The sequence below is a fragment of the Monodelphis domestica genome, chromosome 2, assembly GCF_027887165.1.
Source record: "Monodelphis domestica isolate mMonDom1 chromosome 2, mMonDom1.pri, whole genome shotgun sequence".
Taxonomy (NCBI): Eukaryota; Metazoa; Chordata; class Mammalia; order Didelphimorphia; family Didelphidae; genus Monodelphis; species Monodelphis domestica.
The window spans coordinates 432388988-432415398 of record NC_077228.1 but is presented as its reverse complement, the minus strand read 5'-3'; the positions used below and the strand labels follow the sequence as shown (position 1 = coordinate 432415398).

The following is a 26411-nucleotide window of genomic DNA, read 5'->3' as shown; positions in this document are numbered from 1 at the left end:
CAGAGATAAGAAAAGCTAGACCTCCCCACACAGATAGAGATGGCAAACAGCACAGAAAAGCCTCAACACTCCAAGAAAAACAAGAAGAAGGGGGCGACTTTGGACACATTTTATGGAGCAAAAATACAAAACACAGAAGAGATAGAAGAGGAAACACAAGCAAATGCCCCGAAACCTTCCAAAGTAAACAGAAACTCTCCACAAACCCATGAAGAATTTTAATAGGAAATGATCAAAAAGATGGAAGTCTTCTGGGAGGAAAAGTGGGAAATAATGCAAAAGAAATTCACCCATCTACAAAATCGGTTTGACCAAACTGAAAAGGAAAACCAGGCTTTAAAAGTCAGAATCAGCCAACTGGAAGAAAACAAGCATGAATTAATAAAGCAAAGCCAAAAGACCAAGAAATTAGAAGAGAACATAAAATATCTCACCAACAAGGTCATAGACTTGGAAAATAGAGGGAGAAGAGACAATTTAAGAATAACTGGACTACCAGAAAAGCCAGAAATAAACAGCAAACTTGACATCATAATACAAGAGATAATCAAAGAAAATTGCCCAGAGATTCTAAAACAAGGGGGAAATACAGCCACTGAAAGAGCTCACAGAACACCCTCTACACTAAATCCCCACAAGACAACTCCCAGGAATGTAATTGCCAAATTCCAAAGCTTTCAAGCAAAAGAAAAAATCTTACAAGAAGCCAGAAAAAGACAATTTAGATATAAAGGAATGCCAATAAGGGTCACACAAGACCTTGTAAGTTCCACTCTGAATGACCGTAAGGCATGGGGCATGATTTTCAGAAAGGCAAGAGAGCTGGGCCTTCAACCAAGAATCATCTATCCAGCAAAACTGACTATATACTTCCAAGGGAAAGTATGGGCATTCAACAAAATAGAAGATTTCCAAGTTTTTACAAAGAAAAGACCAGAGCTCTGTGTAAAGTTCAATATCGAAAAACAAAGAGCATGGAATACCTGAAAAGGTAAATATGAAGGAAAGGGAAAAGGAGAAAAATGTTATCTTTTTCTTTAATTCAAACTCTCTTCTATAAGGACTATATTTATATCAATCTATGTATATTAATATGTGGGGAAAATTTAATGTGTAAATAGGGAGAAAAGAAAGACCAAATAGAATAATCTTTCTCACACAAAGATTCACACGGGAAGGGGAGGGGAAAAAACTCCTATAAGAAGGAGAGGAAGAGACTTTTTACTTAAACCTTACTCTCAGGGAAATCAATTCTGAGAGGGAAGAACATCCAGATCCATTGGGATCTTGAATTCTATCTTACCCAACAAGGGTAGGGAGAAGGGAAAACCAATGGGGGTAGGGGAGAAAGGGAACATAAAAAAGGGAGGGAAGAAGAGGGGGTGGGGGAGGGAACAAAAAGGGAGGGGCTAGAAAGGGAAATATATCAAGGGAGGGGACAAGGGGGACTGATTTAAAATAAATCACTGGATTAAAAAGTTAGAGCTGAAGAAGAAAGGTTAGAAATAGGGAAGGATATCAAAATGCCAGGGAGTCCACAAGTGATAATCATAACTTTGAACATGAATAGGATGAACTCACCCATAAAACGTAGACAAATAGCAGAATGGATTAGAATCCAAAACCCTACCATATGTTGTCTTCAAGAAACACACATGAGGCGGGTAGACACCCAAAAGGTCAGAATTAAAGGATGGAGTAAGATCTTCTGGGCCTCAACTGATAGAAAGAAGGCAGGAGTTGCAATCATGATATCTGATAAAGTCAAAGCAAAAATAGACCTGATTAAAAGGGATAGGGAAGGTAATTACATTCTGTTAAAATGGACTTTAGATAATGAGGAACTATCACTAATCAACATATATGCAACAAATAATAAATCACCCAAATTTCTAATGGAGAAACTAGGAGAATTGAAGGAAGAAATAGACAGTAAAACCATATTGGTGGGAGACTTGAACCAACCATTATCAAATTTAGATAAATCAAATCAAAAAATAAATAAGAAAGAGGTAAAAGAAGTGAATGAAATCTTAGAAAAATTAGAATTAATAGACATACGGAGAAAAATAAATAGGGACAAAAAGGAATACACCTTCTTCTCAGCACCACATGGCACATTCACAAAGATTGACCATACACTAGGTCACAGAAACATGGCATACAAATGCAGAAAAGCAGAAATAATAAATGCAGCCTTTTCAGATCACAAGGCAATAAAAATAACGATCAGTAATGGTACGTGGAAAACCAAATAAAAAACTAATTGGAAATTAAACAATATGATACTCCAAAATCATTTAGTTAGAGAAGAAATCATAGAAGCAATTAATAATTTCACCGAGGAAAATGACAATGGTGAGACATCCTTTCAAACCTTTGGGATGCAGCCAAAGCAGTAATCAGAGGTAAATTCATATCCCTGAGTGCATATATTAACAAACTAGGGAGAGCAGAGATCAATCAATTGGAAATGCAAATAAAAAAACTCAAAAGCGATCAAATTAAAAACCCCCAGCAGAAAAGCAAACTAGAAATCCTAAAAATTAAGGGAGAAATTAATAAAATTGAAAGTGATAGAACTATTGATTTAATAAATAAGACAAGAAGCTGGTACTTTGAAAAAGCAAACAAAATAGACAAAGTACTGGTCAATCTAATTAAAAAAAGGAAAGAAGAAAAGCAAATTAACAGCATCAAAGATGAAAAGGGGGACATCACCTCCGATGAAGAGGAAATTAAGGCAATCATTAGAAATTACTTTGCCAAATTATATGGCAAAAAATACACCAATTTAGGTGATATGGATGAATATATACAAAAATACAAACTGCCTAGACTAGCAGAAGAAGAAATAGAATTCTTAAATAATCCCATATCAGAAAATGAAATCCAACAGGCCATCAAAGAACTCCCTAAGAAAAAACCCCCAGGGCCTGATGGATTCACAAGTGAATTCTATCAAATATTCAGAGAATAGTTAATCCCAATACTATACAAAGTACTTGACATAATAAGCAAAGAGGGAGTTCTACCAAACTCCTTTTATGACACAAACATGGTACTGATTCCAAAACTTGGCAGGTCAAAAACAGAGAAAGAAAATTATAGACCAATCTCCCTAATGAATATAGATGCAAAAATCTTAAATAGGATACTAGCAAAAAGACTCCAGCAAGTGATCAGAAGGGTCATCCACTATGATCAAGTAGGATTCATACCAGGGATGCAGGGCTGGTTCAATATTAGGAAAACCATCCACATAATTGACCACATCAAAAAACAAACCAACAAGAATCACATGATTATCTCAATAGATGCAGAAAAAGCCTTTGATAAAATACAACACCCATTCCTATTAAAAACACTAGAAAGCATAGGAATAGAAGGGTCGTTCCTAAAAATAATAAACAGTATATATCTAAAACCATCAGCTAATATCATCTGCAATGGGGATAAACTAGATGCATTCCCAATAAGATCAGGAGTGAAACAAGGATGCCCATTATCACCTCTACTATTTGACATTGTACTAGAAACACTAGCAGTAGCAATTAAAGAAGTAAAAGAAATTGAAGGCATCAAAATAGGCAAGGAGAAGACCAAGTTATCGCTCTTTGCAGATGACATGATGGTCTACTTAAAGAATCCTAGAGATTCAAACAAAAACTAATTGAAATAATCAACAACTTTAGCAAAGTTGCAGGATACAAAATAAACCCGCATAAGTCATCAGCATTTCTATATATCTCCAACACAGCTCAGCAGCAAAAACTAGAAAGAGAAATCCCATTCAAAATCACCTTAGACAAAATAAAATACCTAGTAATCTATCTCCCGAGACAAACACAGGAACTATATGAACACAACTACAAAACACTCTCCACACAACTAAAACTAGACTTAAGCAATTGGAAAAACAGTAACTGCTCATGGATAGGATGAGCCAATATAATAAAAATGAACATCCTACCAAACTTATTTATCTATTTAGTGCCATACGCATTGAACTCCCAAAAAATTTCTTTACTGATTTAGAAAAAACCATAACAAAGTTCATTTGGAATAACAAAGGATCAAGGATATCCAGGGAAATAATGAAAAAAAATACAAATGATGGGGTCCTTGCAGTTCCAGACCTCAAACTATATTACAAAGCAGCAGTCATCAAAACAGTTTGGTACTGGCTAAGAGACAGAAAGGAGGATCAGTGGAATAGACTGGGGGCAAGCGACTTCAGCAAGACAGTATACAATAAACCCAAAGATCCCAGCTTTTGGGACAAAAATCCACTATTTGATAAAAACTGCTGGGAAAATTGGAAGACAGTGTGGGAGAGATTAGGAATTGATCAACACCTCACACCCTACACCAAGATAAATTCAAAATGGGTGAATGACTTAAACATAAAGAAGGAAACCATAAGTAAATTAGGTGAACACAGAATAGTATACATGTCAGACCTTTGGGAAGGGAAAGATTTTAAAACCAAGCAAGACTTAGAAAGAGTCACAAAATGTAAAATAAATAATTTTGACTACATCAAATTAAAAAGTTTTTGTACAAACAAAACCAATGTAACTAAAATTAGAAGGGAAGCAACAAATTGGGAAACAATCTTCATAGCAAAAACCTCTGACAAAGGTCTAATTACTCAAATTTATAAAGCAGTAAACCAGTTGTACAAAAATCAAGCCATTCTCCAATTGAAAAATGGGCAAGGGACATGAATAGGCAATTTTCAGTTAAAGAAATCAAAACTATTAATAAGCACATGAAAAAGTGTTCTAAATCTCTTATAATCAGAGAGATTCAAATAAAAAACAACTCTGAGGTATCACCTTACACCTAGCAGATTGGCTAACATGATAGCAAAGGAAAGTAATGAATGCTGGAGGGGATGTGGCAAAGTAGGGACATTAATTCATTGCTGGTGGAGTTGTGAACTGATCCAACCATTCTGGAGGGCAATTTGGAACTATGCCCAAAGGGCGATAAAAGACTGTCTACCCTTTGATCCAGCCATAGCACTGCTGGGTTTGTACCCCAAAGAGATAATGCGGAAAAAGACTTGTACAAGAATATTCATAGGTGCACTCTTTGTGGTGGCCAAAAATTGGAAAATGAGGGGATGCCCATCAATTGGTGAATGGCTGAATAAATTGTGGTATATGTTGGTGATGGAATACTATTGTGCAAAAAGGAATAATAAAGTGGAGGAATTCTATGGAGCCTGGAACGACCTCCAGGAAGTGATGCAGAGTGAGAGGAGCAGAACCAGGAGAACATTGTACACAGATACTAATACACTGTGGTATAATCGAACGTAATGGACTTCTCCATTAGTGGCGGCGTAATGTCCCTGAACAATCTTCAGGGATCTAGGAGAAAAAACACTATCCATAAGTAGAGGACAAACTGTGGGAGTAGAAACACCAAGGAAATGCAACTGCCTGACTACAGTGGTTGAGGCGACATAACAGAGGAGAGACTCTAAAGGAACACTCTAATGCAAATACTAACAACATGGCAATGGGTTTGAATCAAGAACACATGTGTTAACCATTGGAATCACTTGTAGGCTATGGGGGGTGGGGGGGAGGAAAAGAAAATGATCCTTATCTTTAATGAATAATGGTTGGAAATGATCAAATTAAATATTATTTAAAAAAAGAAGAAGACTGGAATGGTAAAAGGGTCCAGGTTGCTAGGAGTTTTAAATGCCAAAGGAGTTTATAATTGATCTTGATGGTTAAAAAGGAAACACTAGATGTTATTGAGTAGGTTTAGTGACATGATCAAATTTATGCTTCAGGAAAATTATTTAAGCAACTATGTAACCACATAGATAAAGTGGGAAGAAACTTGGATTAGAGACCAAGATTGAGTGGTTGAACTGACCTTACAGGAAGAGTTCTTTAGGGATGTAGAAACAAATTTTAATAAATGATTTGGTAACTAAAAAAAAAAATTCTGAGTAAGCAATAATAAGCCCACAACTGGTCCTAGAATCAGGGTCTAATGAAGTGATTTATGTCCCACAAGCCTGTAGGACCATAGCAGCTATATTCATTTACCCAGTCAGCAACCAGTACTACAGACAATTTCCATACTCATGAAAGACAGAAAAGGGACTAAATTTTGTAGCCAATAGGAAATAGCATTTTCTGGTCTGATTTTACCATTGCTCTCAGGGATAGGGAGCCAGAATTGTAACTAAAGTTAGGTACTTCGTATGAATTGGACATGAGAAATCCTGTATCTGAAGTTGTCAAACAGCTGCTTCCTGGAAACCCAAAACAAGCCCTCTATCTTGGCACATATGCTTATCAATCTCACCAGGATTGGTTAGTCTCCTTGATCTTGTGCTTCTTGGCACTGTATAATTGCTTTTTTGTGATTCCTACTCCTGGAATTAGACACAATCATAATGTGCAACATAATAAAATATATTTATATATATTCCCATAATATTTAACAATCACTGGCAGGTTTCCATAGTCTGAAGCTTTTAGGTATGCATTAATATTAGGGCTAATGGATATTGTAAACTTATGTTAGTGAAAAATAAAAAAAAATCACATTAATACTGGTAACATGTCCTATAAGTACAAAAAATGAGAGAGAAAAACTCAAATATTCTATTGCACATAGAAACAATAATAATAATAATAAATTAAAAAAATAAAAAATAAATAGTTCAAAATCAGTGACACACTGTGTTACCAAGAAGATGCATAATACAAAGGTTTCTCACCCAAAAATGAGATCCATTTCCTTTTTAACTTAGCCATGATCCACAGGATGAGTGCAAATGATTTTCACCAAGTAACAGCTTTATAAAACAGTACTATAACAGGTAAAGCACATTCAAAGAAGTGTCAAAATCCCCCAAATCACAAGAACCCACTTAATGACAATAGCAAACAAACCCGCTATCATATAGGATTCACATGAGTTACTGTGTGACATTAAAAAAAAACAAAAAACAAAAAACAAAACCTTTGAAGCTCATGAATACTTGTCACAACTTCTCCAGATTTGGCCAATCTTTCAACCTTGGTGAAGATATTTCTAACAAAGCCTATCACTGCCATAATTCCAAAATTTGGCGAGAGAACCCAGAACACAAACCTCTGTACTTCCAATGAAATCCTTATGGGTCTAAAATGTCACCAAAAATCTAGATCATTCTAGTGGAAAGTTAGAGTAAGCTGAAGATTTAGAAATATAAGAACCATCCAGAAGCCACTAGGCTTCATGGGAAATGCTCCCTCTCAAGAGCCATCCAGAGGTACCACTCCCCCTAGGAAAACCTTCCCACCTCCCAGATGAGACTATAACAGCCATATAAGGCATGTCTTTATATGTTTTATCCATTACATTTTTATAAATGCAGAAGTAGGGAATACAATAGTGCTATTCACTTCAACTACTAAACAGACCCTTACCTTTTGTTACAAACAACTCAAAAGCAGTTAAATGACCAGTCAGAGGTAGTGGTACTCCTAGATATCCTGAAAAATCACTTATGAAGACCCCTTAAAATAAATTTAAATTTTTAGGTCATTAAATTCTCCAAAGGTTGTATACAGGTTGTAATCAGTTTGATTCAGTCCATCCATCATCATCTATATGAAAATTAAGAAGGGAAAAAAGGAACAAAAGGCTTTTCAGACAACATGTGACCTCAATAGATCTGGCAACAAACCTAGAATCCATAAAGACCTGTGGATTTTCCATGGAGAATGGTTTGCGCAAGTTGTTTATGGACTTTTACAATAATATTTTCTCCAGTCCATTCATAGGGGGAGGTACAAATAAAGACAATGTAACAGCACATATAGCTAATAGCCAAAACACAGTAACAGAAAGTGACAGTGTAACAGAATATGTTAGATTAAATCAATATGTGAACTTAAAAAACAAAATTAAATCTTAAAGCAAATAGTCAGCAAATACAATATATGTAACAGGATGTGAGCAATGAATTCAAGAGTTCTTTTCTCCAACCACAATAGCTTTGTTACAAGAGACTTCTTCACTATTTGAATGGGAACAAACTGAAACAGTGAGCAATGAAGTCTGAAAAGCTAGAAATTTACCTCCAGACTCTCTAAAATTCCTTCCTCTCCCCAATATCATCATCCATCTAGGTTCCTTTGGTCACACCTCTGGGGTTCCTCATAATTGTACTAAGCATTATATGGATGAACCCCATATTGGGTGTGTTGCAGAAATGGGCAGGCCAAAATGGCAAGGGGATTTAGAGGGACAAATCCCCTCCCCCCCCCCAATCTCAGGTTTACTCAGGCTAATCACAAAGACAAGTACACCCAGGAACAGTAGTAAGAAAAGACACCCGAAAACTTTGAGCTGTGCAAGCTTGGTAAGGCTCTCCAGGAATGGGAGCTGTTTGAGATAGGCAGGAAACCAAGCCATGCTTACAGTTCTGCTTATTAAATTGGTTACAAATCTACTTCCTATTTGTAGGTGGCGCTACCCTAATATGTACTGGCTAGGAGTAAAGTGAAGACATTTGGAAGAGTATTTTTCCTTTCTGCCCTCCAGGAGTAAAAACACAAGGGAACATATTCTACCAAGTTGGAATGCTGGTATACTAGCTGAGGGGCACCTAGACCCCAGTGCTTTAGACACACGGGGTTTTATGAAAGGCCTTAAAAGAGAGCAAACTTCTAGGAGTGAGATAAAGTAAACTTTCTCAATATAGCCCAGTAATTAATACCTTCTAACAACAACAACAACAATAACAAACTGACCTGTAATTATTACCTTCCTCCAATATTTCAAGATTCTGGACTGTGAAATGTTAGGTTGTGTGTGTGTGGGGGGGGGGGGCAGTGTTGCTTCCCCCAGGTGAAAGGAGTCAGGAGGGTTAGAGGCTAATTGTTGCTAAAAAAAAAGGCACACCTGGTTTACCAGGTCACAATGAGCAGTGGCTATCTAGCTGCTTTCAGTATAAGAAGAGAAAATGGGATTTAGATCGTACCCTTCTATTTCCAAATGACTCTTGGGCAGGCAATCAGCAGTGGAAGGCAACAGTGGGAGAAAAGCAATATAGACATTAGAAGCACTGGGAAGTGGCAGGAGGCATTGGGGCTTCTAAAACTTTATAGTTTTAGACAAATGGTGGTAGCCTTAAAGCTAATCTGTTCTGCTCTACTCAAGAGGAGTAAGGGTCTTAAACTCCAGACTTCACATAGTCAAAAATGTAGGATTTAAATCAATGTCCAATATTCCAAATATTATATTTTATAAAGTTTATTAATAATCACTTGAAGTAAAGTAATAAAAAGGAAATAGAAGTATAAAAGCATAATTATCTAACCAACATAAAACCATGTGAATAGTTCTCTCGCCTCTCCCAGAAAGTCCACTTTAGCCAGCTGCAATTACAAGATGAAAGAGAGAGAGAGGCAGGGCTACCTAAAATTTATATTCTCTCTATGTTAGCACCTAACATGAGAAGGAACAGGGGATGCTAGGAATCGTAGTTCTAGGGTTCAAATTTTAATTACACAGTCCTTAGGAGTATTGGCTCAGACTGAAAAAAAAATGTTCTGTATAGCATTCTCCCCATTCTCCTTGATGATAAGATTAACTTGCTGTCAAATGCACCAAAGATGCTATTCCTAGACCTCTTGATGACTTACTTTTCTGACCTTTTGAAATTCAGAAGGGATACTTCCAATGCCAGCAAGTCTGGAAGAAGGCCATGCTAGAAAAACTGATGAGTTTAAATGTATTCTAATTATGATGATTCAGGTAAAAGTCTCTTCTTCATCATATGTCTAGCAGACAGGAATTAGTTACAAAAAGTCTGCACATACTCAAAATTTCTTGTATCTACTTCCCTTATAATTAATCATGTTTTTCCAGATGCAGGCTCTCCATCTTATTTTTAAAAATTATTTTTCTTTCATTATTATAATGTAGTGGGGATTTTTTGTCTCCATAATGAATTTATTTTGGTATCTCAGTATGATAACTTAATTTTTGGTTTTGTTATTTGTTTTATATTTTTAAATATTATTTTAAAAAAATAGCTCCAAATTCTCCCTTTTCCTCTCTTCTTCCCTTCTCTGAGATGGTAAGTGATCTGATAAAGAATTTACATGTGTGATTATAGTAAACATTATTCCATATTAGTAATTTTTTAGATAAGATCTCAAAACAAAAAAATGAAATATAATACATTTTAATCTGTATTGAGAGTCTATCAGTTCTTTGGAGGCAGATGGCATTTTTTTTCATGAATCTTTGGGATTGTCTTGAATCACTCTATTGCTACAATAATTAGGTTATTAAAGTTCCCAAAATACTACTGTTACTGTGAACAACTTTTTTACTGTGTCCTTTTGATCCTGCTCACTTTAGTCTTCATCAGTTCATGAGTCTTTCTAAGTTTTTCTAAAATTATTCCACTCATAATTTTTTATAACAGAATAGTATCCCATTACAATTTCATTCTGCAACTGATTCAGCTATTCCTCAATTGACAAACAACCCTCAATATTTGCCACCAAAGAAAGAACCACAATGAATTATTTTATACAAATAAGTCTTTTCCCCATTATTTCTCTGGAATATAGAACTAATGGTGGTATTGCTGTATCAAAGGGCATGCATAGCTTTAGAACTCTCTGGGAATAACTGCAAATTCCTCTCCAAAATGGTTGGATCAGATCAGAACTCCACCAGCAGTACATTAGTGTCCCAGCTTTCCTATGTCTTCCAACATTTGTCACTTTTCTTTTCTATCATATTGGCCAATCTAATAGGTGTGAAGTGATACCTCAGAGTCATTTTAATTTGCATTTCCCTAATCAAGAAGTTATGGGTCCAAGTGGAATGGAGGAGGGAGAGTATTCCAGATAGGGGAGGTTTTTCCAATTTGATTTCAGAGCTAAAAGAGAACTTCCCAAAATGAGTTGAGATCAACTAGGATGTATTCAGAGAGATGTTAGTCATTCTTAGGATGTTCTATGTGGGGAAAAAACTACATGACATACCATCAGATCTCCACTGATTCATAGAACTAGAAAAGAATATAGAGGTTTCTGATCAAGCACTATAATTTTGTAATTAAGGAAAATTGAGGCCCAGAAGATAAAGTGATTTTCTCAAGATCATAAAGTGTCAGTGGCAGAACTTGAACAGAAATATATGTTGCTAATTCAGCAAGCTTTGATCTTTCTGCTATACCATATAGTTTGTGAGGACCAAGAAATGAGATTTAAAAATCTGAATATATATCAGATGAAATCTTTTTAGAAAACCATTAATTTTTTACTTGATATTTAAGCTTCACTCGTTCTTCGGTTTTATATTTTTCCCCAGAATGAAAATTTTCAAATACTCTAGTGGCAAATTTATCCCTGTAGTCCTTATAAATACTGGTTATTCTTATATAGACTCCCACTCTCACTGGCAGCTAGCTATATGCTCCGGAGGTTCTTATTCCAACTCCCACTCTTATTAACATGTCAGGTTCTCAGAACCACATTATATCTTCCTCTTCAGATTCTAGGGAAAGGATTTCAAATTCTATAGATTTTCATGACTATTCTGGTGTGTTCTTCCCAATATGAATTGCTAATTACAGTTACTATTTCCCTTTTAACATTGATTAACCTAACCATTGGCCCCCAATATCATTTAAGAGATGTTACTGAAAATATAAAGCATGAACAATCCAAGCAGGTCTTCCTAAACCAAAGGAACCCCCTACACTCTACCATCTTGGTCCTTAGGAGATTAAGCTAAAACTTAACATATTTTCTATACAGAATTCACCCTACTGAGGCCCTCCTGGCTGCCATTGCTCCACTGCTAGTCTAGGTCAAGTAAGTTGCTACTCATTGGACTTGAATGGTGCAAAATTCCATTATTCATTCTCATCCCTGGATCTCTGGGGGCTTGTTTCTGAAGATCACTTGGGCTATCGCCCAACTCTAGTATAGACTTTGCACCTATTGAAGCTCCCAAGTTCATGACAGTCTTCAATGCATCTTGGTCCAAGAACATAAGAGAGTAGAAATAACAGAGAAGCAAGAGCTAGGTCATGTTATCACCAAGTTTTGCCCATGTTTGATGTTAGATGACTGGCAGCAGAAGGCCACTGCTCTGCTGCCTCTCTTGCTACTACCTCTCCTCTAGCTCATGTGTTTATAGGAGTTTTTATCTCCTCACTAGAACACAGCTCAGGAGAAAAGAGATCAAGTTCCTCCTTTGTGGGATTCTCTGGCACATACAACCAGTTCTGCCTTACCAATCTGTCTAAAAGATGGGAAATAATTGTAGAAATATCTTGGCATGATCTGAAGTGGAGTAGGATTCTCCATTATATATGTTAAGAAGTAGGCTTGCCAGATATTGATCTGTATACTTCTAGCACGAGGCTGTCTCATTTACCAGTCTCCCTAATACATTCATATCTTTTTTAATCTTTTGATAGTTCAGAGTGTATCTCAGTATCTTAGTAAACAGCTATAGACCTAACAGGGGACTTAGGTTAATAGCTTTTAAAAATTAAAGAGTAAGATATATATGTTTCCCTCCCTCTTCATCTTGTCCTTTCCTCTCATTCTTGGATGAGCCAGAAAGGTCAGAGTTAGAAGACAACAGAGTACAGACAAGTGTTATAAACCGGAGAGGTATGAGACTGATGACGTGGAGAAATAATTAAATAAAATCACTGAGGGGCTCAGAGAGAGAGAGAGAGAGAGAGAGAGAGAGAGAGAGAGAGAGAGAGAGAGAGAGAGAGAGTCTGAATTTAGTTTCATGTTTTACAAGATATATTTAGGAGAATTAATTATTTCCAGTAAGCAGTAAGCAATCAGTAGCAGTATCTGTTGCTAATAAAGAGTTAACTTAGTTATGCTTTTGGTTTTCCCCAAATGGACAACCCTGAAAAATCATGGAAAAATCAACATATTTTTGTGGAATCTGTTAAAATTTACTTTTAAGCAATCACAGAATCAAAACCATGCTCATGTTTCTTTAAAATCTCAGAATGATATTGTTGTGCCAGTGTCATGTGTGTTTAAAAGATGCCATAGTGATTAGATTCAGTTCCAGCATAATGTCTTACATGTAAGTGCTTGAGCCTCTGTAAAAGCTAGGAGCTTATGAACAGCATAAAGCTGCCTACAAATGTGGCAGCAGGATCAAATTGTTGAATACATTGACTCATCGTTGCAGGCTTAACATTATGTTTCTCAGTTAGCCTCCTGTGAGCAGTATTTCTTTCTTTTTAAAATCATGCCAGGATCTACTTAAAAACATAGATGGCCACAGGAAGGCATTCCATGAGATCCACCGGACCAGGTCTGTTAATGGTGTCCCTGTTCCACCTGAACAGTTAGAGGACATGGCTGAAAGGTAAGGAAAATCTCTGGCTTTAAATTCAAGTCTGTCTCTTAGAATGCATAGTGACTGCTTGTTTCTTGGTATTTTTCAGCACATGTGTTCCAAACCAGGGCTTGCTTTAGGTGAATAAACATGGGAGCCAGTAGCATCCCAGGTTTCTGATCCTTGTGCCAAGATAGCTGGGTCTGATTTATCAATAATGGAAAAAGAAGAAAACTAAATGTCTTGAAAAATAAAGGAATGCTTTTTTTATAGGTGATACTGTTATTCAGTACTGTAAGGAACATTATGTAATATTGCAAAAGGAAACAGATGAAGGATGAGTTGGCAGAGGAAAGAACTAAGCTGAAAATCTGAATTGATAATTTATGCCTTTAAATACACAGAATTAGAAGAGGAATGCTTTTCTAAGCCAGGCTAATGAGCAGCCAGAGTTAAAAGATCCTTAATCATTGCATTATATTTCACATTAAACACAGCTCACACAGAACAGGTTAAGAAGCATCACTCTGTTACTATTGGTAACATTCTCTAAGTGGAGAACATTTAATTTCTAGGTTTAATTTTGTTTCATCTGCCTCGGAACTACACCTAATGAAAATGGAATTCCTGGAATTAAAATACCGGCTGTTGTCACTGTTAGTTTTAGCAGAGTCAAAGTTAAAGTCCTGGATCATCAAATATGGAAGAAGGGAGACAGTGGAGCTACTTCTACAGAATTACATTGTAAGTCAAGTTTCCTTAAAATGAAATACTGAAAACCTACCAATTTCATCTTTGAAATTAGGAATAATTGGAGAAAGAAAAACACTAGGAAGTATTCATTAGATCTGATGCTATTCTATGACCTTTCAGATTATTTTAAAGTAGAACACATATTTGTTAACCCTTTGTAATTAAAGTTGAAGGTTACAGGATGCTTAATTTTGCTTTGTCAAGTATGTTATCCAAGGGAAACTGCTTGGTTATTCCATGAGATGCATGCCATGCATATCCACTTCTTTTCTAGATCATTATAAAAATTATGCTTACACGTTATCATCACATATGCCTCCACACAATGAAGTACTTCAGGCTTACTGACTCAAAATCCAGGTTCTATGCACTGCACCATCATGCTTCAACTTATTAGCATGAATTATTGATATTCAACTGTACTTAAACCTAAGATCTTTTCTGACTAGTCACAGGAAGATCAATTTAGAATAGTAAACACATATTGACTATAGTATTTTAAAAATGTTTCATAGAAAAATATGATTTTATAATGCTTAAATATATTATAGACTGACTATGTGAGTGGGGGGGAAATCATTAAACCTCTTAGTAGTTTAAGTTAACTCTCTAAACCTATAGAGTAGTAGATGAATTGCAGGTACACAGTAGTGGGGAGAGTTGTCACACTGGGAGTTCCTTTGGTTGTCCAGTCATTTTAATCAAGTCCTGACATCATTTGGGGTTTCCTTGGTGAAGATACTGGAGTAGTTAGTTCTCCATTTCTGTCTCCAACACATTTTACAGATGAGGAAACTGAGAAAAAGAGAGATGAAGTGATCTCCCCAGGATCATAGAGCTAGTACATGTGTGTGGTCAAATTTGAACTTAGATCTTCCTTGACTCCAGACCTGGCACTCCACTGCAAAACTTACCTGCCCGCTTGTACTTACCTACATGAATGAAATTATAAGTTTAGATGCCTCTTTCCATCCCAAGTATGCACATCTTGTAGGACTAATTGCTAATATGGGAGTTCACACTCTAGATGCTGTCCAATTTATTTTAATGAATAGATAGACTCATTTTGAATTAATAGGCCATTCACATGTAATTAATGTATTATCTTCTGAAGGTAGTCTTTTCTTCTAATTAAATTAAACCTACCCTATCCTTGTCAATTGATCAACATTTTTAATTTACCTAGCAAAATTTGTTTTATCAAAGTTTTTCTTAATAATGCAACTTACTCATGTTCAGGCCATTTTACGTTAAATCTCATCAATTATAAGTGAATAAAATCCAGATAATCCGTGTTTGTTTTGGTTCTTTATGCAGCATGGTGTGGGTTTTGGAATGGCTCTAAACCCTGGGAGACTACATCTCCCAGGACTCTCTACCTCAACTTCCTCAGACACCTCCCACTTCCTTTGTGGGAGGCGTCTAAGAAAAGTATAAAAGAAGAGAGAAGTGCGAGTTTTGGCACCCTTTCACCAGAACAAGAGGAAAGCCTTTTCCTGAGAAGTACCTTTTGCCCTGGAGAGCCTTTTGCCCCCAAGAGCTTTGGTTCCTGTATTATGGGCAGAGATCTAATTTTTTCTGGCTTCCCCAAACTTTTATTTTCTAACCTTAAATAAACCCAACTAACTATCCCTAGAGTCTGGCCTGATTTAATTTAATTCTATAGCCTAGTTATAGTTAAAGAGAAAGCCTAGTCAATTTCCCTACAGTGGGGGGGGGGGCATTCTCCCCTCCACCCCCACCTTCCTTCTTTTTTTCCCAATCAACAATGGCATTTATGTAGCCATGTTAAGTACCCTCACTGTGGAACTGTCTTCTGCAAAATAAATAAAAATGAACTTTTAACTGTTCCTTCAGAGAACAATTGTTTTTTATAGCTTTACTGATTTAACTTCATTTTAGTTTCTAAGTTATGAGTGTACAGCATCTATTTCAAATCAGCCAGTTTTAAATGGTTTTATTTAAATTGTTGATATGTAATCCTTAAAAATTAACTAAGAAATCTTAACCTTCAAGTATGAATTCTCTCCTATCTTTGTTTTGGATCCTTAGAAAGAATAATATTATTTATATAGTGGTTTAAAATTTTACAAAGTTCTTCTACTTGCATTGATTTATTGGATCTTTACAACAATGCTGTAAGGTAGGTGCTATTATCTTCATTTTACAGTTGTGGAAACTGAGGCACAGAGAAGTTAATGACATACACATAACTGGTAACTATCCAAGACAGTATTTGAATTTATATCTTCTCATTCCAGGTTCAACACTTTATCCATTGTGCCACTAAATATCATATATATATATATACATATATATATATATATTTATATGGGTATATAAAAATCTTATTTGTATGTGTATGTATGTATCTGTATGAATGTGTGTCTATGTCTGTGTGTATATATGTATATATATATATATATAGGTTTCTAGGTCTACAAAGCATATATAAAGATTTTATGTGACTATAGATCTAGATACATCTGTGTATCTATCTATACACACATATAGATATAGATATAATCTGTGTCTGTCCACACATATGTTTCATTCAGATGTAATCAAAATCATGAATTCAGTAGGTCATTCTGCAACTCTGCTTTGTTCCAGATGTTTAGGAACTGTCAGACTTAAGTAGATAATATGAATCTTCCACCACATTCATGTAAATGCCAGCTATTATTAATGTACCAATATAATAATGTTAGTAATGTTCTTTTAACTTCTTACCATATAAGTTATATAAATGAGGAACTATTAATTACTTGAAAAGATAATGCTTACTGCCTACACATCAAAGTTCATGTAAGGTTTAATAAGTTGCTAATTTTCAAATGCTTTCTAGTGCTCAAAATGATTATTTTTAAATTGCAGAACTTCATAAATACACAATGGCTCGGGAAATTAGCTATTTTTTTTCCTTATTTTTCTCACCACAGTAGAGTTTCTATAAAATTCTGGTTGCACAGATCTTTGTTCTCTTGATTTATTAGTTTGTTTAACGTACTATACTTGCTGTTTATAATGGTCCAGAAGGAGATTTAGTAGCCCAAAGCACTGAATATGCCTTATTGTATGCATGTAAACTGCCTCTCCTTAATGCCAAATCCATTCAGTACTTACATATATTGAGATACTACTATAGAGAAGCAAAATGTTGGCTTATATATTATAGGACATATTCTTCTTAGCTTCTCTGTTTCATTACTGGACTATATAATCTATTAAAGACACAACAATCTTTTTTTGATATATAATTTTTCAGTCTATGAGATTATTTCTCTTTTCCACCCCTCCTCTCCTCTTAAAATAAAAAAGAAAAACCTTGAAACAAATATGGTTAGTCAAATAAAACAAATTCTAATGTTGTCCTTGTCCAAAAATATGTCTTATTCAGCTTCTTGAATACATTATCTCTTATATGCATTATAGAAAGGTTCTGATTAGTGCAAATAATGAATCAATCTCCTAAGGTGGTCACATGTATTTGAACTCACACTGTTTGAAGTTATGTAAAATAAGTGAAGGAAAGAGGCACTGAAAATTTGAATAATATGACCAAATCTGCATTTTTCATTGTTCATACTAATTGGAACCTAGCTGAGTATTAATACAGCTGAACATCTTAGTATGAGATGCTGAAAACCCAGGCCTTTCCTGCTGAAAATCTTCAGAGATGAGTAGCATAGTTCATCATAAGTCCTCAAAAGCCATGGTTAGTCATTGTGTTGACCATTGTTCTTAAATCTTTCAAAATGATTTGTCTTTTTAGCATTGTTATTATTATAGAAATTGCTTTCCTAGTTCTTCTCTTTCATTCTTTGTTTGGTCATACAGTTTTCCTGAAGATTTTCTGAACCTGTTATCCCTTATTTTTTTTTTAGTAACTCAACAACAAACCATTGTGTTCGAGGTAAAAAGAAATTTACAATAGTACATTAACTTTAATAAATAGATATTTCTTCATAATGCTATGAGTTGGTTCATCTTTAATAGCATGCAAAATTTGTACCTACAAGCATTAATTAGTTACTAAGTGTTCATTTATATTGAGGTCTCTACTTATAGAAAATGCATTAACTAACGAAACCTGACAAATTAGAACTTCATGGTAGGATTTCCCTTATTTCATATTTATCTCAAAGTTAGACTGTAAACTCTTTAGAGCTAAGCCAGGAATATGTATTCTATTTCTCTAGAGTACCTAGGATAGAGCTAAATTAGTACTAATGCTTGATAAGTGATTGATAGATACTGATGGAGTTATATTCTGCTGCCAAAAAATATTTACTGAATTTCAGAAACTACATTTTTTATTCCTCTCAATTATATTAACTGTATGAATTCTGTTTGGGCATGTATTGTATTTGGACAAGAAATTCTCCCCTTTCTCGTACTTCCCTCTTTCTGCCCAAGATACAACCATTCTTCTAATCACTAAAGTTTGCAACCTTGAGATCCACCCCTACCCTTCACTTTCTCTCACCTTGTATAACCAAAATGTTGTCAGCTCTACTTTCACATCTCTTTTCATTTCTCTTCATTTCCTGAACTGTCCTAATTTAGGTTTTTATCACAGTTCTCTATATTATTTCAACAGTATCCTAATTAATTTCCCTACCACAAATTTTGAATCTATCCATCACATGGCCTAATTGTTATTTCCCCATATTTCATTTTCAGATTCATTACCTTTGCCTATGCCTAAAACCATTTGCTCCTTACCTGCCCCTTTTAACTTATTTCAAGGATTAAGTCAGGATGTGACAATTGTACAGTTACTTAATGTAATTCATAAACAAAGCAAGTCCACATATATTCTTCAAAGTTATTGTTGCTGCCTCATAGTTAAGCATATTGTTATATAATTATAACTCACATCCTGAATAGTTTGTGTATTTTTCTTCTTACCTGATAGCAGGAGAGATCCAGTCACATTGACTAAAATGTGTGATTAGAGTTAGAATATTTTCTTGAAGCACCTTCTCTCTAAAGAAACCTTGGACAAAATCTTTACTGATATTATATAACTCATGATCTCAAATCTTTGCTGAAAAAATTATCTAGGCTAAAAATTTATCTAATTATTTTTACTGAAAACATATCCAATTATAGTATTCTTAACTGATAATCTAACTTAAATTGCAAGATGATTTACCTTGAAATTCCATATACTAGACTAAGCCAAAAGAACTTAGGAAGAATATAAGTTAATGTGCACAATATCTATCTACATTCAACTTGACTAAGAGGAAAGCTCAAAAATAAGACTTTTAATCCTTGAAAGAATGAAAATCATGACATCTCAAATTTGGGAAGTGATTTGAGCTTGCAAATCTATTCCCTCAGAAAAATAAAATATGAATTTTAATGTAAATATTATTATTAGTCCCATTTTAAATATAAAGGAGTTTCAAAGTCTTGAAACGATTTGTCCAAGGTTACCCAGATTGCCAGTGCCAGAGAATGGATTTGGATTGAGGTTTATTCTTCACCCAATAACTAAATTTTTATATCTTCATAACTATTACTACAACAATAGTGTCACATTATAATGTCTTATTTTTAGTCCATACCTGTGATTTTATCTTCAATAGGAACTTCTGGTGTAGAAACACATTTCAGTGATACCTATCAGGATTTCATCTTTAACTCATTTTCTTTTTTTTCCCCTCTTTTTCTAAACCCTTACCTTCATCTTAGAATGAATGCTGTGTGTTGGTACCAAGACGGAAGAGTGATAAAGGCTTGGCAATGGGGGTTAAGTGACATACCCAGAGTCACACAGCTGGGAAGTGTCTGAGGTCAGATTTGAGCCCAGGACCTCCTGTGTCTAAGATTGATTCTAAATCCACTCAGCCACCAAGCCGTCTACTAAAACTCATTTTCTTAGAGAGTTGTATGAGATATACTGAGAGTTTAAATGACTTTCTCATAATTTATGGATGAATTGGCTGCTCTTCTTGATGCCAAGTTTAATTCTTTATCACTTATTCCATGTCTTTAACATGTTACATATTTTAGTAATGTGATAAGCATATTTTTGTAGCATTTTAAGGTTTATGGAACATGTTCTTCACAATAACTCTGTGAGATAGACAATTAACTTTTCTTTTAGAAACTCAATTTTTTACTTTTTTGGATTATTAATCCATTATTGTCATGATTGTTTAGCCTTCCTAAGTTCCAGGAATTTTTATTCCTATTTTGATGAAAAAAATCACAGGATAAACAGCTTCTTTACCATTTAAATTTAAAAAGAACTTCAATTCAACTCATAGAAGAAATGGAGCTCATCAACTGTATCCTGTTGTTTAAGGGAGTTTTAGAGTAAGAACTGCTTCAAGGAAAAGAAATATATATTGTTTAATCCTACCTAGTTCTTTCAGGTTTTTGGTAAGGTGTGCTTGAGTTAAAAGAGAAAATATCTTACTCAATTAAACTTTATTTCATTTTAGCCATATTATTTAAAACATTTCAGTTATCGCTTTTTTAAAAAGTGATAATTCTGTTTCTAGGGATATCAATGGCATTTAAAAAACCTAATTAATGTGTGATTTATTTACTACAACATTAACACAATGATAAAGTACATTGCAATTACTAAAGACAGTGATCATTCTGTACTATCTTATCCCAGAAAATGAAACAAAAAGTCCTAATTGGGAGACATTATTTACTTGCCCTTCTTACAAAAAATGGTCTATTGGACATCAATTCTACAGACATCTTAAAATATATCAAGCATTCATCAAAAATGGTCTGTGTGTTTCTTCCTATGGAATTGCTATAAAGGTGTTTTATATTTACATATGAGGTACCAAGAAGTGTCTGATCTTCAGGACTAATTTTATAATATATATCTGGGGTAAATTTATTGAGAATTTTTGAAAATGACAGAAATTGTGAGAAGTCAGAACTTTGGCAATTGAAACTCTCTAGAAATAACATTTTAATTGGTTTTGATTTTCCAAAAAAGCCTCATTCTATGAATTACTTTGTATCTAGGTGCTCTGTGATAGATAATTTAAATATGTCACTCTGGAAATAATGAGGTATTATTTGGAAGTATTTTCTGTGTGTAAAAATTGAAGAACTTACAAAGCATTTATTTAGAAGTGAAGAATATTCAGAGTGCAAAGGAATCCCACTATGGCTTTGCAGAAAGCTTAAAAATGTCCCACTTAATTTAGTGCCTTGTATAAATGCTCTTCCCACTAGGGATCCTTTATCTTTTCCAGGAGCAAGCCCAAGGGCCATGAAAGAATTTCTTTTCTTAGCACATTGGAATCAGCTGTTAGAAGAAAAAAAGGTGGAGGTAGCTAATAAACACAGGAGAATTTTTGCTTAATTATAATAAAGGAGCCATTTGATGTATGCAGGAGAAGGATCCTAGAAAGTGACACACCTACCTGCTTTGAAGAAAAGAGAAGGGGGCAGATTAAATCTGGGTTTAGTTTTCCATATAAACATATCTTTTGTCTTGTATTAATTCTCTTTTGCCTTCTGATTCTTTCTTTTCTAGTCTTTTATAGAAAACAGTAAATTCTTTGAACAATACGAAGTGACATACCATATCTTGAAGGAGGCTGCTGAAATGTATGTCAAGGCAGATGGCTCAGGTAAAACATCTTGCAATATCTCCTACACCAAATAATAACATGGTGTGTGTTTTTTAATATCTACTGCCTTTAATCTCCCTTTTTATTAACATGGTAAGTGTGCATTTAATAACCAACTCTACTCTAGGATGACTTTGACCTGCTGAGATGAGCTGATTTCATTAACTCACCTATAATATCATTTTTGTACAAGATCTGCATAGAATTCTGTGTATGTGCAAGTGTTTGCACTGACAAAAAGGATGTACATATTAGTCTTTTTGATCATGAAAATAAAATGATAGTTTTCAGAAGCTTTTTTCCCATTTATGTTTAGAAAGCTCTCCCAGTCTATTTTTAATATATTTTGATAATGGCAAAAAAGTTGGAATGAGAAATATCATAATCACAGATGAGTCAATGCAAAAATACCAATTAATATGTACATATGTATTTTTAAGTATTGTGCTGAAATAGCATTAACAGCATATCTTTGTTGATGGGATAGAAATATGACTTTTGCTTCATTCTCTGTGTATGACCTTGGGCAAGGCATTTCAACACAACTCTCCTGCTTTCCTAAAAAGAAAATTAAAGCAGTTCATAGAGAAATGGGGATCATATTCTCTCAAAGAAATGAAAAAATACCGTCATCCACCTTAATCCATTTTAACTACTGAGTTTATCAGGCAATTTATAAAAACCACTGATGGATATACCAATAGAAGAGGAATCTAACACATGAATTTTGACCTATCTCATTGTTTGTCCAGGGAAATGAGTCCACATACCCAAGTATCAAATGATTCCCCACAGATAGATTCTATACAGACTGTTATCCTGTCCTTTATGGCTTTTGTGCTGTCTTTACAGAGAGGGGAGCCAAAGAATGTCAGTGCATAGCTAAAGACAACAATTTGAAGTAATACATTACAAGTCTTTCTCCAAACCTTTACACCTCTATGGGCTTAAAGCAAATGAGCTGAATGCAAATCAAGAAGTAGGCACTCTGGGAATAACAGATTCTCCTTAGTCTTGGTGGCATCAATATATGTGTTCATCAGTCATAGTTCACTGTATCTCTTAGCTACCCACAGAGTAAGGGAAAGGAATGAACTTATACAACTTATACCAGTAAGTAAATTTCTTGAAATTTTATGCTATTATTTTAAAATAACATAATTTTCACTGACTAAATTTAACAGGCATCTCTTACATATCTTCTATATGTGAGATAAAGGGCCAGGGCCTGGGGAAAATATAGAAATAAATTAGATATTGTCCCTGCTTTTTAGGAATTTACATCTTAGTAGAGGAGAGAGACAAGTACATAAATAACTGTAATATAAATTAATGAGTGATAACTACCACAAGAGTGGTTCAAACAAGAAGTAAAGGAGTTCTGAGAAAGGTGGATCACACCTGACTAAAATGATCCAGGGATGTATTAAAGCAGAGGAGATATGTGAAGTGGCTCTTGAATGACAGAAAAGATTTTCAGAGATGAAAGTATAGGGCACTATAGGCTCTTGGTATGTCATGAATGAACAAGTAGGAATAGAAAAGCACATGCTTTGTTCAAGAAAAGATTAATGTATTCTCTGTTTCTATGTGTGTATGTTAAATATGCTGTGACTTAAAATATTATCTTAAATTTTGTAAAATTAAATTTTGTTAATCAAATTAAAATAAATCTTGCCCACCCACTCCTGTTCCACATGAGAAGGCAAATAACAGAAAACTCATGTCACAGACATATACAGTAAAAACAAGCAAACTATAGATCTATTTCTATATCTCTATCTATGTCTATAGTCTGAGTCCATTCTCTCTCATGCAGACTTTCATGAGTCTCTTGGAATTATGGTTGGTCATTGTGTTGATCAGAATTCTGGCTTCAGATTTTTAAGCATTTTCTTCTTTAAAAAGAATCTGACTTGCTTTGCTTGTTCCTAATAGCAGAATGTAATTAAAAATTACATGGCCAGTTTTGGGTTTATAAGGAAAAAAAGGTTTCCTATAATTAGAACTGTCCAAATATGAAAGGAGATGCTTTTGTAAGTAGGGTAATAAGTATCCTATCACCTAAAGTTTTCAGGGCATTCTGGATTATTACTAACTGGAGTCTGTAAATGAGTCTCATGCTTTGAATGGGGTCTAGAGAAGGTGAATTCTAAGGTCCTCTCATACTCTAAAACTCTTTGATTTTATAATTATCTATATTGGTGGACTATATATGTCATCAAAATACATAACAACCCTCCTATGTTGTTCAGCCATTTTAGTAATATCTGATTCTTTGTGACCCCATTTGGAATTTTTTTTTGGCAATGATATTGAAGTGATTTGCTATTTCCTTCTTCATCTCATTTTACAGATGAGGAAATTGAGGTAAATGGGGTTGCGACTAGCCAGAATCCCATAGCTAGTAAGTGTCTGAGGACAGATTTAAACTGAGAAAGATGATCTTGCCTCAACTCTCTACCCATTGTGCCACCTAGCAGTCTAATCCTATGAGAGTTCTTTATTTATTTAGACTTTAGAAAGTATTTGTAGATGTTTGCATTAAGAGGCAAAACTCAAAATACATTTTCAAATTACAGTCTACAAATCTTCAAGATCACTAAATCACTTATGTCTGGGAGGAAGCCATGGATTAAGGGGTAGCCATCTGATTTTGGAGAGGAAATGGCCAAAATTTTGAAATCATGGGACTTTAAAGAATGGAAATAAGTTTAAATAATGTATATATATGTATATATATATATATGTATATACACACATATGTGTCATCCAGCTAAAGGAAAAAATGTCAACTAATATGAAGATTTTGCTTGTTGTGTTGCTATGAGCCATTACCTTTTGTTTTGAATTTCTTTCCACCCCCAGAAGAATGCTGAAATTTATTTCAGAAACAGCCAATGAAGCCATGTAAAATGCTGCAAAATTACTTCATATTATTATATATTAATTTATATATTATTATACATATAATATATTAAAATATAATATAATTATATAATATTAATGTATATATTACTCTTTTATAGTGATGTTAGCCTTATCTTTTGGGTTAACCTTAATAACTCTTGCATTCTGTCTTTAAGTGTGAGAAAAGACCTCCCAATGACTAAAATAGACAGAAATTCAACTTCTAAAAAGAAAATTAAATGAAAAATGACTGAGCTAAACATGCCACTCAACCGAATTGGTTGTTATATACCTGCATTTTCGCATGTTACATTCATTATAACAACTTATTTTTATACCAATTTATATATGTCATAAGGCACATAATGTCATAAGGCACATAAATAATTTCTCCAAATAACTATAATAGGATCTCAGAAACTTTGGCCAACATTTGTGAAAGAAATTATAAATTAGTGAAGTCTGAATTACAAAATATTTTGAAGAATATTAAATATCCCAACTACTGAATGTTGCAAAGAAATGCCATTTTGATACTATAAAGTACACATAGTAAGCAAAATTAGATTAGCAAAATTACTGGATAATTGAAGTTCCCTATAATAGTTACTTTTATGAATAGAAAAGACATAAATCATTGAAAATAATTCAAGACATTAGTAATTATTTAAAAGAGGAAGGAGAGAAGGAAAAAAAGAATTTATATAGTACCTATTGGATATCAGACATGATGCTAAGCATTTTATGAATATCATCTAGTTTGATTCTCCCAGCAAACCTGCAAGATCAGTGTTGTTATTATCCCCATTGTATAGTTAAGAAAACTGAGGAAAGCAGTTAAGTTACTTGCCCCCCAAAACACAATTAGTAAGTTTCTGAGACTGGATTTGATCCCATATCTTCTTGACTCCAGCATTTTTTTTTTTGCACCACTTTTCTACCTCAACAGTTTCCTATTATTCTTTGTGTAATATTGTTCATATAATTAAATTACTTTGTTTTTTATTTGGAGCTACTGCTTTAGCACAGCCTCATTTGGATTATTAAAAATATTCAATTACTGAAACCTTAAATTAAAAAGGTTATATTTTATACATCATAAAAGATGACTGTGTCATGGTTAATTGTGACATAACAGATGACTGTTTGGTCTTCCTGAGGTTAAAAGGAAGTTCTTCAAATTCTGACATTTTGAAAAATGAGTACTCTTTTTTTTAGCCCCATTTCAGTATCTAGTCTATTACATATATATTTAGACACATAATATGTATTGCCATATTTAGAGAGATATTTACTATAATATAGCAATGCTATTATTAGCAACATCTCAGAAGTTAAATAAGAGCCATGTAAATATTAGAATTTTATCATTTTTGTCAGGAGTAAATTAAACCATGAATGTCTTAGTCAATAACAGGACATCATACTTCTACTCTATGCATGGCAAAGGCTCAGTTGATTATAGTAACCATATTGGTTGTAATAATACATGGTAAAATATTTTAAGTTATTATTGCTTATTTAAATTCCTTTTCTAAAGTCTAAAAATAAGACATCCTGGTGGTTGGTGTCAGGTGGATTCTTGCCTCAATCTCTAGACCAGCAGAGAGCAAGCTCAAAAATGTCTAATAAAGCTAGAATCGAAAATTTTGAGAGTGAATCCGGTTGAAGATTATATGTCTATTATAAATGGACCAGCCCAGCTAAATTAAGAGATGCTTTTCCTCAGAAATTTGGTTGCTGGTTGGT

General features: G+C 34.2%; 1 protein-coding gene across 19 annotated transcripts in view; it reads left to right on the top strand.

Moving 5' to 3' along the window:
* Positions 1 to 26411, top strand: part of SYNE1 (spectrin repeat containing nuclear envelope protein 1) — a 569990-nt gene that overhangs the window by 171090 nt on the left and 372489 nt on the right. For all 19 annotated transcript variants that reach the window (XM_016428964.2, XM_056818948.1, XM_056818954.1 and 16 more), the window contains 3 exons: positions 13292 to 13404; positions 13950 to 14118; positions 21656 to 21752. In XM_016428964.2, coding sequence (XP_016284450.1) covers positions 13292 to 13404; positions 13950 to 14118; positions 21656 to 21752 — 379 coding nt within the window. The remainder of the gene's footprint in view (positions 1 to 13291; positions 13405 to 13949; positions 14119 to 21655; positions 21753 to 26411) is intronic.